General features: G+C 41.1%; 1 protein-coding gene across 1 annotated transcript in view; it reads right to left on the bottom strand.

Annotated features, from left to right (window-relative positions):
• ESR2 (estrogen receptor 2) overlaps positions 1-14,211 on the bottom strand; it is a 54,827-nt gene that overhangs the window by 13,217 nt on the left and 27,399 nt on the right. Inside the window, exon 7 of the mRNA XM_044230459.1 lies at positions 7,377-7,510. Coding sequence (XP_044086394.1) covers positions 7,377-7,510 — 134 coding nt within the window. The remainder of the gene's footprint in view (positions 1-7,376; positions 7,511-14,211) is intronic.

The raw sequence follows: 14,211 nt of genomic DNA, 5'->3' as shown, positions 1-14,211 counted from the left end.
AGAACAGGCAGACAAAGAGGCAGGCAGAGGCAGAGGGAGAAGCAGGCTCCCTGCCGAGCAAGGAGCCCGATGTGGGACTCGATCCCAGGACCCTGGGATCATGACCTGAGCCGAAGGCAGCTGCTTAACCAATTGAGCCACCCAGGCATGCCTACCCATGTATCTTTATGAAAGAAACTTCTCAATCCCCTGCAACAGTCTTTGCTCTAAAATTTACATTTTCTGGGTCACTAAGGAGAGTATGCAGCTCTAGATCTCAGGGTCTTGAGTTTGAGCCCCGTGTCAATTGTGGAGATTACTTAAATAAACTTAAAATTGTTTTAAATTTATATTTTCTGATAGTAATGTAGCCTTTACAGCTTTCTTTTGATTAGTCTTAGCATGGTACACCTTTTTCCATCCTTTTACTATTAACTTATTTATATCTTTATATTTAACTGGGTTTCTTGTTAGCAGCAAATAAGTGCATTTTATTTATTCAATTTTTTTTAATTGATCTATTTAGCATACTTACATTTAAAGTAATTACTGATAGGACTGAGTTTAAATTTACCATCTTAAGTATTTTTTATTTGTCCTATCTATACTTGGTTTATTTGTCCTTTTTTTCTTTGTCAACTTTTAGATTATTATTATTTTTAAAGATTTTATTTATTTATTTGACAGAGATCACAAGTAGGCAGAGAGAGAGAGTGGGGGGGAAGCAGGCTCCGTGCTGAGCAGAGAGTCCAATGCGAGGCTCTATCCCAGGATCCTAGAATCATGACCTGAGCCGAAGGCAGAGGCTTTAACCCACTCAGCCACCCAAGCACCCCTGGATTATTTTTTATGGTTCCATTTTATCCTCTTTGCTGGTATTTTAGCTCTGTTATTTTGATGGATGCATTTGGGTTTATGATATACATATTTAACTTATTGCAGTTTATCTTCAAGTAATACATAGCACCTCAGGTATAAAATAAGAATGAAATACTTCCATTGGTCCTCTCCCAGCCTTTGTGGTCTTGTCATACGTTTTACTTCCACATAAATCTACAATATGTTATTTTTGCTTTGAACACTAGGCTATCCTTTATAAAGATAAATGCTTTTAAATAATAAGAAAAAAATCATTATATTTACCCTCATTATTAGCATTTGTAGATCCTCTTTATTCCTTTGTGCAGATCCATGTCTCCATCTGATCTCATTCTCCTTCTACTTGAAAAACTTCCATTACTGTTTCTTACAGTGGAGGTCTGCTAGTGGTAAATTCTTTCAGGTTTTGTGTATCTGAAAATATTTATAGTTCCCTTCATTTTTGAAAGACGTTTTCATTGTGTAAAGAATTCCTCACAGTTCTTTCTTAAAATAATTTAAAGATGTTGTTCCCTTGTCTCCTTGACTTACATCAGAACAGAAATTCACTGTCATCCTTGTCTTTGTTCATTATATATAATATATTTATTCTCTGGTTGCTTTTAAGACTTTTCTCTTGGGGGCGCCTGGGTGGCTCAATGGGTTAAGCCGCTGCCTTCGGCTCAGGTCGTGATCTCAGGGTCCTGGGATCGAGTCCCGCATCGGGCTCTCTGCTCAGCGGGGAGCCTGCTTCCTCCTCTCTCTCTCTGCCTGCCTCTCTGCCTACTTGTGATCTCTCTCTTTCAAATAAATAAATAAAATCTTTAAAAAAAAAAGACTTTTCTCTTTATCATTGGCTTTAAGTCACTTGATTATGTTGGACATTGGTGTCGTTTCTTCGTGTTTCCTGTGCGTGGGGTTTATTGATCTTCTTGGATTGGTGTGTTTACAGTTTTTATTACAATTAGAACATTTGCAACCACTGTTTCTTCAAGTATTCTTCTACAGCGCCCCCCATGAGAGATTCCAAATTCATGTATATTAATAACTACAGTTGTCCCACAGCTCACTAGTGTTCTGTTCACTTTTTAAACATTTTTCTTTCCATTCTGTTTTGATAGTTTTTATTGTTATGACTTCACATCCACTAATCTATTCTTCTGCTTTGTGTAATCAGATTGTACAAGCGCTGACAATACTGACTCCATCTTTGGTCCTCCATCTTGTTCATGCCTGGACAATGACCTCCCTCGGGGCTACCTGCTCCAGGCCCCATGGAGGTTAATGTAAGCACTGACTGCTACGCAGGAAGTCTGGTTCGGATAGTCCCTACAGAAAGGTATCACTTTAGAAAATTAGTAGAGATCCTCTGGCGCACAGATGGTCTCACTTTAGAAAACTACCCTGTGACCTGACCACCATGTCCCTCGCTTTATATAAACTGGGGAATACAGTCCAGACTTGACAGACAACAGGGGTAGAGAGTAGCTGTGGCTGTCTGGATTGTCCCGTCTGCCCAATCCTCCGTCAGGAAGTTCCCGTAAATAAAAAAAATAAAACTGTGTAAATGGTATGGAGTGGTTTGGACTGTTTGTTGGTCTCAAAGTGCTTTCTCAGTCTGGAGGATATTATACTGTCCCTCTTCCACCTTATAACACAGATAAAAGCTCCATGGAGTAGAATTTTCACATCTAGAAGTTCCGTTTGTGTGTCATATTTTCCATGTCTCCTCTAAATCACGCGTGGTTTCCTCCACCTCTTAGACTTATGGAAAGTAGTTAAAGTAATTATTGTTATTATTGTTTTAATGTTCTTGTCTACTAATTCTATTACCTGTATCATATTGGGGTCTTTTCTCATTTACTGGTTTTTCTCCTCACTATAGGTCATGTTTTCTGCTTCTCTGCAGGCTTGCTAACTTCTGATTGGTTATAAGACATTACAAGTTTTACCTGGTTGCGTACTGGGTATCCTTGTATTCTTCTAAATTTTCTTGAACTTTGTTCTGTGATGCAGTTAAGTTACTTGACAATGATTCTGATCCTTCAGGCATGCTTTTAAGTTGTGTTTGGTAGGGCCAGGGCAGCCGTTAGTCTAGGGCAAGGTTTGCCTCACTCCTGGCACAACACCTATTTGGGCACTATACCCAGGGTCCCGTATATTACAAGGTTTTCCTCTGGCTATGAGAACATGAACTACTCCTGGCCCTGTGTGTATGCTAGGGATTATTCTGTCTGCTCCTTTCTGACGGCTCTTTCTCTGTCCTTGGTTAAGTTATCTTTATAAGCATGAGATTAGTACTCAGCTGAAGACTTGAAGGGCATCTGCTACAGTTCTGCAAAGCCTCTCCGTCCAACTCTTCCCTCACCAGTAGTCTCCTCCCCTGCAAATCCCAGCTGTGTTGGCTTCCCAAATTCACGACTCTGTCTCCCCAGTGCAGAGAGACCACGGGTGTCTATTCGGCTTACATCCCCCTATGGAACCCGGATGTTGGCTCTATGTAGTAAACCAGATGATAAAGGGTTCACTGTTGTTCATGTCCCTTCTCTTGGGGATCACTGTCCTGTGTGGTTTGTTGTCCAGTGTCCAATGTCTATTTTGTACATTCCCTTGTTTTTCTTGTTTTTCTCTAAGGTGGGAAAGTAGATTCTGTCCCCATTTTTAATGTAATGCTACAAATACTCCAGAACAAAAAAACACCTAAACCTTCAAATGCCTAAAACCTAGCACAGAAAAGACCCCTCTTTCCTCCTGACAATGGAAATTTTCCAAGAGAAACAGAATCCCATCTTCCTAAACCCATTTGGCAACTGCTACCGACTACCAAGCGGGAAGGGAACTTTGTTAAAAGAAGATTTTCTAAATGGAGATTTACTGTAAACAAATTCCACTCAATTTACCACCACAAGTGGTAATTACCTCACATGCCTGACTCACCCTCTGTAATTCTCCTAATACAGCAGTTCTGTCAGATGCTGCAGGAGGAACGCCTCAGCCTTAGTCTTTCCCATTTGCACAGATGATGCTTCTGGCTTTTACAACAACACAATATGATGTCTCAGAGACTAAGGTAAGGAACCTTGCCAAACACAAGGCTTTATACTGCAAAGTGTTGTAACAAGAAGCAAATGGCTTTCCAAGGAGAGCTTTGCTGCACAGAAAAGAGTTCTAAATTATTTCTGCAAGTAAGAGAAGCCCCATAACCCGGCATCTGATGATCTTCCTGGGCCAAGATGGGAATGCAATTGTCAAGCAAATCCCCCTTTAACACAGGCAAACATGGCGGCACACACGGGAGGTAAGGTCTGTAGGAGGGTTCAAAAGGATCAGGAAAAGTTGATTTTCTTCCACGATCACTTTCAGATGTCTCAGCGGGACATTTTTCTCCATGCACATCCCCTTAATCTCTGAGGTAAGCTGGGCCCTTGTATTATGTTGTAAAAGGTGAATGGTAACAAATGTCAAGAAGGTGCCAGAAGTTCCAGAGCATTTAAGGACTCTTCCTGGCTTTCCCTACAATTTTCATTTGTCCAACAATTGACCGTTTCTAGTCACAGATTGTTTTCCTGAGCTGGTGTTGAGAGTGCATTGGGTCTCGGGAAAATGTCCTGTCAGACAGGTAGGGCCAGAGTAAAACTCAACTCAGCAGTACCCAAAGGTTGTCTACAGGATCTCTGTACCTCACATGATCTTCAGATTCCTTCTTTGTTGCCCTCCCCCTTCCCCTTCCATCAAGACTTACCCCAGAGCCAGCCATGTATCTCCATGCTCTATCCCAGGGCTACTCAGAGTGTTACCAGTCCACAGATATAAGTAGAAATTGAGGGTGAACACTGGGAAACTCTTATAGCAATTGACAGAATAATTTTAAATCAACTTAATGTAATAACAAAAAGCTAGCCTTCTATTTTGCAGTTTTATTTTTCCTAATAATGTTTTTATTATATTTTATCAAAGTAACTGTCTATGATAATTTAGAAATTAAAAAAGAAAAAGAAACCTGATCCTTCACCACAAATAGCTTGAGAAGCACTGCTCTATAGGTTTCCCTTTCCCCTCCCATCAAATCTAGTGCCAACGTCCAAGAATACGTGGGGTGTTAGACACACAGAAAGGTATAGGCTACAGAAGGAGAGGTCAGCTGGCCCCAGAACATGGCCACAGGTTCTGCAATGAGCTTTAGCTTCAGGAACTGCTACGCTGGCTGATTTAAAATAAAGTAGCATAATACGATCCCATAGATTCCTATTATTTCAAACATGAAAGTTCTAAGGTGAGATAAAATCTAGATAGGAAGGCCCCAGATGATCTTGAAATGAAGTTAGCTCTAAGTCATCAGTTTGAGGATTCAAACTTGCATATCATATTATTTCAGAAAGAAAGAAACCAACAAGAGTAAGTAGCAAAGCGATTACCACCAGGGATAGCTGGACCAAATAGCAGGTGAGACAGTAAACTGAACAGCGTGAACACCACATAGAAACTTAGAAATGTGGACAAAACAGCACCACATTTATTGCAGCAATGTTTACAACAACAACAATAAAAAAAAAACACCCTGTAATTAAGTAAAGGTCCATCAATAAAGAAATGGTTGAACAATTTAGACAATGTTCTCACTCAAAGATTGAGTTAGATGTCTCCCAGTTTTACAGCATTTTGGGAAAAGTAAAAAAGCAAGATACAGAGAAGTATTTGTATATTACAGTTCCCAATTTTTTTTTAAAGATTTTATTTATTTATTTGACAGAGAGAGATCACAAGCAGACGGAGAGGCAGGCAGAGAGGGAGATAGAGGGAAGCAGGCTCCCTGCTGAGCAGAGAGCCTGATGTGGGACTCAATCCCAGGATCCTGAGATCATGACCTGAGCCGAAGGCAGCAGCTTAACCCACTGAGCCACCCAGGGCCCACAGTTCCCAATTTTTTAAATGGTGGGGGGAGAGCTTATCTTTGTGGATATTGAAGGTGAGGTATTATTTTAAAAGATTATTAGAGGATGAAGAAGATATGAAGTCTATCCTCCTGCAAGATTAGCAGCTTGGTGTTGGGGTGGAAGGGTCAAGCAAGGGTCAAAGTCTTTATAATTTTTAATCATAAATGACCATAAAAAACGCTATGCTGTTTACGTAAAATGACACGTATAAGCTTGTGTGTGCCTGGATGTCTCTCTCTATGTGTCTGTATACATACATACCCTATCGACCAATCTGTCTCTATCTACCTACCTACCTACCTACATCTGTCAAAAGCTGCCTATCTACAGCGAGCTGTTTGAGATTGGTCACCAGGGAGCCTGGGTGGCTCAGCTGGTTAAGTGACTACCTACAGCTCAGGTCATGATCCCAGGGTCCTGGGATGGAGCCCCGCACCGGGCTCCCTGCTCTGTAAGGAGCCTGCTTCTCCCTCTCCCTCTGCCGCTCTGCCTGCTTGTGCATTCTTGCTCTGTCAAATAAATAAATAAAATCTTAAAAAATGAAATTATTAAAAAAAAAAAAAAAGATTGGTCATCAAAGGTATGGTGGTTATTTTGCCCAGGCACAGGGGAGAATCCTGGTGATTTATTTCTTCCTTATATGTCTTCCTCTTGTTTGAATGTTTACAATAACCAGGGATTACTTACATAATAAGGGAAAAGCAGGAACACTACAACACCCATGATACTTTCAACTTCTCTCTTATTTACCACCTCTAACCCCTGCGTTTCCTTCAGGTCAGGCCCTTCCCTCCCTACCCAGTCCTACGCACCAGGTCAGTTCTGGCTCTCACTGTCCCAGGCCTCTGCCCCTGTCTCTCCCCTCTCCAGCCAATCCTTCACGTGGCAGCCAGAGGGATCCTGATGGACCACCTATCTGTCCATGACACTCCCCCATGTGCAGCTCTCCTAGGGCTGCTCCGAGTCTGAGGGGCAGTGTAATCTCTGGCACGGCGCGGCTCTTCTTAACTGTGTGCACCTCCCTCTGCTCTTCTACTGCATCCCCAGCAGAACGTGTGCCTGGCCCTGACCACGTGCTCCCCCTGCACCCTCCCCTGCTTCCCCACAGTCCTCCGAACCCACTCTATTAAACCACTCAGCATTCTTTTTAATTATTTGTTTTCTCTTCCTCCCTCCCTCCCTACGCTGGGAGGCAGGACTGTATCTTCAATGTCTCTACCAAATGAATAAATGAAACCAACAAATGAATGAATTTGTAAAAGTGAAGCAGTGAATATAAATGAACGTCAACCACGCACAATTCCTGTATAAATGATGAACAAAGGTTGCTAAGTAAGTATTTTAAAGTTCATTTTTTTCCTTTTCCAGCAGTGGCTTGAGCCACTTTTTAAATTACTGCCAGTAATTCAGTCAGTGAATAATTTATATTCAAATTACCAAACGTTAACTACACTTTTAATCCCTATAAAATGAAACAGAAGTCAGAAAGAAAGCCATTTCCCCCTTCTTCAATAAAATAAGTTCAATACTGTTCTTCACTCCATGCCAGTTCTAGAAACAGCAACTCTCCCCCATAAAACACAGCCCAGCTGTGTGACTACTTACTGGAGTTGAGGAGGACCATGGCCTTGACACAGAGATACTCTTTGTGTTGGAGTTTTAACTCACGGAACCTTGAAGTTGTTGCCAAGAGCATGTCGAAGATTTCCAGAATTCCTTCTACGCATTTCCCCTCATCCCTACAAAAGTTCATTTGGAAATTAAGAAACATGCAGCACTAGGCAACCATTAAAAGCAATAAGGAGTATTTTCTTATTAATCTCAAATTTCATCTTGTATACCCTTTAACAAAATGGTAATGAAAGCACCTCCAACGATATGAAATTACTAGAATTATCTTCATATAAAGAGGACAGGGAACTTTCTCTAAATTCTAAAAGCAAACACTTGGAATAAATACTATTTAGGCAAAAACGTGCATTGAAAATACGCTTACCTTCTACCCATTCACCAAATGTTTCAACGGAATACACGTTTTTTTTTTATTTTTTTTAAAGATTTTATTTATTTATTTGTCAGGGATAGAGGGAGAGAGAGCGAGCGAGCACAGGCAGACAGAGAGGCAGGCAGAGGCAGAGGGAGAAGCAGGCTCCCTGCTGAGCAAGGAGCCCAATGTGGGACTCGATCCCAGGACGCTGGGATCATGACCTGAGCCAAAGGCAGCTGCTTAACCAACTGAGCCACCCAGGCGTCCCTCAGTGGAATACATTTCTGTTGATTGTTTTCTATCTAAACCATTTCGCCAACCAGTCAGAGTTATGACATATACTACTAAAATGAGACATTTTATATTCCCCTCAGAAGACTCTGAAGCACTAACAAGACTTACCAGAGCAAATGGCCTAAAAAGAAACAACCCTTTACATCTAGGGCTTACTCTCTGGCAGTCATTTAGAAACCAGTGGGGCAACTAAGAGACATTGAACATAACTTGAAAAAAAGCTAGTCTGATACACAAAGAAATCACAATTAGAGAAGACAGATTAGAAGGAGGAAAGGAAGGCTGAGAGGGAGACATGAACATTTTTCACCTGCCAACGATTATTTTTAAGCAAAAGTTTTAGACAAACTTTGAACCATATAATCAAAATTCTTTTGAACATTCGTCGAAATGAATTTTTATGCATACTTTTGAAGGAAATTACTTGAACTGTATTTAGAAAATACCAGCTTCAATTCACTCCAACCAGACACACATTATTCTGCCTCACTGCTCCCCAAAAACCTTCTATTATCATCAGTCGTAGGCACTGGAAGCCCTTGACAAGCAGTTAGATGGTTTCGCCATGAAACTTCCATCTGCTTCCTGACACCTGCCAGGAAGGATGAAGGGGAGCCTGGCAGGAGTGGGTGTCTGCGAGTTTCATCTTTAGTCTCCCTCGCAGCCCCTGAAGGGGACCTGAGATCTTCAGAGAACTGGCTGCTCCCCTCCTTCCTTCTCCCAGCCCCAAGCCAGGACATTTCCGATGATGGCGGCGGCTGGGGAAAGGGTCTCCGTGAAACTCAAATGCACAGACACCAATGGGAACCACCAAGGCTGGGGCAGCCTTTGCCACTGGACTCTCTGTGAGGGCAGCAGCTTGCCAGGATCCTGTGTCCCACAGCATTTAGACCACCCCCCGACTCACCTACACAAAGCTACCAGCAAGTACACTGTGAGTTCCAAACAAACATGTTAGCTTCTGTAACGACCTGAGGCTTTCTGAAAATGCACAGGTTAAGTGATAAAACACCCATGCCACATAATCAAATCACTGTGCTTATGGACAATTAATTATTGAAATCTGTCATTGCTGGGCTTGAGGACATCGGACACCAAGAAAACCTGGTTCTAAAATATCTTGGGGTTGGGAGGGGCACTTGGCTGGCTCAACCTGTAGAGCATGTGACTCTTGATCTCAGGGATCCAAGTTCGAGCCCCCAGTAGGTACAGAGATTACTTAAAAATAAAATCTCAAAAAAAAAGTATAAAATCTCTGGGAATAAATTAAAAGCCCACCAACTCCTGCATTGATTGTTTAATAGTTTGACTCTTTACTTTTCTGTGAGACTCAGTCAGAGATGGGGTCATGTCACTCCCAAGATAGTCTAAGACCATTCATCTGAAATCAATCCTGTTTTGCAGATGTTGCCTCTTATACCTAAAAACACATCACTGCATGTTGAAATTTGTATCTTTTCCTCATTGAAATGCATGCCATTTATTATCATTTTTTTTATTATGTTATGTTAGTCACCATTCAGTACATCATTAGTTTTAGATGTAGTGGTCCATGATTCACTGTTTGCGTATAACACCCAGTGCTCCATGCAATATGTGCCCTCCTTAATACCCATCATCAGGCTCACCCATCCCCTCATCTCTCTCCCCTCTAAAACCCTCAGCTTGTTTCCTGGAGTCCTTGGTCTCTCATGGTTTGTCCTCCCCTCTGATTTTCCCCCCTTCATTTTTCCCTTCCTTCTCCTAATGTCCTTCATGCTATTCCTTATGTTCCACAAGTGAAACCATATGATAATTGTCTTTACAACATGCCATGTTAAATGCAGATTCATATTTTAAAAACAGAGCCCTGAGAATTGCTACAACTCACAGTAATCATAACATGTGTACCTCACAGAAAAAGTGAATCTCTAAACTAATTCTAAAGAACGAAGGCTGATTGCTTTTCTTAGCAGCTGTGACAGCCATCCATTTCAGTCAAGGGGTGGCATGGTTAGGATGTTTTTATTCAATTCACAGGCTGGGGAAACCAAATACATTTTTTAGGAAATAAATGGGAAATACAGGAAATAATGTATAATACCTCATAAATGATATCCTAATAAATTCTGCCTGAAATGAGTTCTATAGAGGAAAGACTTTTAAATAATATATTAATGACATCTATTATACTTATTTCGTAACTATGGAATGAAATGGAATTTGGAATAAGAAATTGGGATAAGGGACGCCTGGGTGGCTCAGTTGATTAAGCAGCTGCCTTCGGCTCAGGTCACGATCCCAGCATCCTGGGATCGAGTCCTGCATTGGGCTTCTTGCTTGGCAGGGAGCCTGCTTCTCCCTCTGCCTCTGCCTGCCATTCTGTCTGCCTGTGCTTGCTCTCTCGCCCTCTCTCTCTGATAAATAAATAAAATCTTAAAAAAAGAAAAGAAAAGAAAAGAAATTGGGATAAGCTAGGGACGCCTACGTGGCTCAGTTGGTTGGACGACTGTCTTCGGCTCAGGTCATGATCCCGGAATCCCGGGATCGAGTCCCGCATCAGGCTCCCAGCTCCATGGGGAGTCTGCTTCTCCCTCTGACCTTTTCCTTGCTCATGCTCTCTCTCACTGTCTCTCTCTCAAATAAATAAATAAAATCTTTAAAAAAAAAAAAAGAAATTGGGATAAGATTAAAAGATCTGAATTAAAGAGAGAGGACATATGATTTGAATGTTAAAATACTGAAACAATCTATAATCAAACCAAACCACTCACAGAAACTTACTTTTGCACATTTGTCCAGAAACTAGGGCTAATCAAAAATAAAATAGTAAGTACAGGCGGAATGTCTAATTATGTGCCAGCGACTACTTTATAAAAGAAAGTGATTCTGTTCTATACCAAGGACAAAATGTTGAATGAGTGAACGTTGCTTTGGGTGCACTATTTTGTACCTACATACATACCGCTGGCAGCACACATGTGGGCGTGTGTAGACCACACACAGTTCACTTCTGGGCAGGGGGAGGGCACTAGATTTGGGCGGGGGGGACGAGCTCCTGGCTTAACACACGGAGAAGACTTAAATATTAAACTGATATGAAAATGCCCTACATACAAAAAGAGAAATGAAAATTTTAAAGTGAAAATTCTTTGGGTGTCTTGAAATTCAACGCACACGTCACTAATGGGAATGCAAACTCAGTACATTTATAATATGATTCCATGGAATTCCACTAATGTGCACAATGGGGTACAAGCCCAGATCCAAACGCCCTCTTTTTAATGATATGCAACATTAGATAGTTTCCTGCTGATGTCAAGGACATACATGTCTTAGCGTATATGATTTTTTTAAGCAAGCAGAAGCTCAGATTCTGTGGCAGATCCCCACATGAGTTTTTGACTCTAGTGGTTACTGAGAGAAGAACCACCTTGTTTAGAAATAAGCTGAGGTGACCGGAATTTCCTCTCATCCGGAGTAGGTTCAAGTTTTCTCACTACAGAAGCCTCAACAAGAATGAAGGACAACAGCAATTATTATCTCCGTCTGCACAGTGAGCTAATTTAGTTGTATTCATACCTTCTACGGTCACACCACCACTGGATGGAACTGATAGGACAATCTGCCAAAAGACAGTGATTTTCAAGTACTGTGCAAATTATTTATTCATGTTGCAGAAAAACCTCATAATACTTCTTTATGATATGTAATCTCTGACTTTTTGAATAAGGAACACTTGGAGCATTGTTGAATAGGCAACCCCCCAGAAACACATGTTCACATAAAACAATATTCATCTGTATTATACATGCACGATGGGACTGAACTATCTTAGACTTGAAATTCTTGACTTCACCAAGTTTATGTGTTGGCAATATGAGAGATTGCAAGAAAAAATAACCATGACAGGTACCAAAAATACCCACTCAATGTCAAGGCACTTAAAATTGCAGAGACTCCAATACTCAGATATATACATCTGTATGCCTTACGACACGATACTTTCAAATATTTATAGAGTAATGGGAGGGGAGTCTGGATGGCTCAGTCAGTTAATTATCCAACTCCTGATTTCAGCTCAGGTAGGGATCTCAGAGTCATAGGATCAGGCCCTGCATCAGGTTCCACACTCCGCATGGAGTCTCCTTGTCCCTTTCTCTCTGCTCCTTCCCCTGTGCTCTCTCTCAGGTAAGTAAGTAAATAAATAAATAAAATCTTTAAAAAGGACTGTGAGCTTATTAAAATAATTTGTAAGAAAAATTACTTTTTTTCTCCTATTACTTAACCAAAAGGAAGGCCTAATGTAGGCCTAACGTTTGTCCAGGATGTATGTCCATTTACAGTAACTTAAACTTACAGAAATTAAAGAACCCAAACAAAGCGGAGAGTTAATTCTACTAAAACTCAGGAATGAAAGAGTCACTGAACATAAACATTAAATGTGGCATCAATTTAGAGATCAAGACAAAAAATAAAGTAACTTAATAAGTGTCTGCAAATGTATTGATTCATCAGGGGATGAAATTTCTTCTTAGTACTAAGTTCTAAGAGAATTATGTGTGTATAATATTTGTGTGTGTGTGTGTATGTGTGTGTGTGTATGGCTTCATTTGAACACCAAGTGGAACATAATGAGTGAATGAATGAGAGTAATGTCTTGGCTGGGTGCTTGGCTTTTCAGTCTGCCTTGTAACACAGATCTAGATCTTCGATGAAAGCAAGAGGAGTAGGTTTGTGAAGTGGGCAGAGAGTAAAATAGAGTTGTTCTAAGATAAAAGAATAAAGTAGAAAGTCACTTTGCCTTTCAGCCTCCTGTTTCCCCTCCCAGTTCTCTACCCCACTGAGAGGCATGTCCTATCATACAGGGAACTACTGTTATATTAAGAACATGGACTTCATAGCCCCAAAGTCCAGATCCACCACTTACTACTCTCTACCTGCAGGCAAATTACCTAACCCCAACATCTCCATATCTGAAGAATAGGGGTAACGCCCAGACTCAGAAAGGGCAGTTACGATGATGAAGTGAGTTAACACATCAAGTGCTTAAGATGGTGCCTGGCACATACAAGCCAATAATTTGGCTATTTTGATTGCTACTGAAGGGTCTGGACTTCCAGAACCTTCTTCTATGGTTCAACATCTGCGTTTGCTCCCTCCTGAGCCACAGTCCAAGCTCTAGCTCTTGCCAAAGGCCCTGCTCTCCACCAAAATACCTACGTTACTTAGAACAGTGCTCATTCAATGTTGTGACAATGGACAGAATGGGTGCTAAAACCTTGAGGTTATCACTTTTTACTTGTGTAATATATGCATAGGGGTCTTCTGATGATCCAAGTAGGTGATACCAAGGGTTGGGCGCAGATGCTCTCGAACCGTATAATAGCGTCCTTCTACTCCATGCACAGAATCAAATGTGACTGAACATCCTACTTGAGAACTTTTTCAAAATAAGGAATGTGGAGCTCAATTTCCATCAAGATTTTTAACCTGCTCAAATGTATAACAAGAAAGAGGTCTATATTTTGAACTAAAATTTTGAGTGTTGTCTATTCTAGCTTTTCCTCCATGAACAGTTCACCTGAGTCAATTAAAAATGGGTTCCTTTCCGGGCACCTGGGTGGCTCAGTGGGTTAAAGCCTCTGCCTTCGGCTCGGGTCATGATCCCAGGGTCCTGGGATCGAGCCCCACATCGGGCTCTCTGCTCTGCAGGGAGCCTTCTTCCTCCTCCTCTCTCTCTCTGCCTGCCCCTCTGCCCACTGTGATCTCTGTCAAATAAATAAATAAAATCTTAAAAAAAAAATGGGTTCCTTTCCTGTGCCATCTTTAAAAGAAAACAAAATGTAATTGAGTGATGGCCCTGGCACTATGATTCCCCAATTTCGATTACCTTTCATTGGTTTTAAGAACGGTTCCTTCCACTGCTATTGTCAATAATGCTACAGAGTATGTGCACGTACAAGTCAAAACACATTAAAATAAGCTTTGCAGATTTGTAAGAATCTTATCACCTGTCTAGACAGAGATAGACATGGTCCCTATAAGTGGAAACTGAACAGCAGGACAATTTAAAATTATAAACTGAAAATGCAATTTTTAACACAGACAAATCCGTGTTAAAATTGTACATTTTAACACGCTGACTTGTTAAACATGTTTGACTTGTACATTTACTGG

The sequence above is a fragment of the Neovison vison genome, chromosome 13, assembly GCF_020171115.1.
Source record: "Neovison vison isolate M4711 chromosome 13, ASM_NN_V1, whole genome shotgun sequence".
NCBI classification, from domain to species: Eukaryota; Metazoa; Chordata; class Mammalia; order Carnivora; family Mustelidae; genus Neogale; species Neogale vison.
Note: the sequence above shows the minus strand (reverse complement) of the source record. Positions and strands in the feature narration are given on the sequence as shown.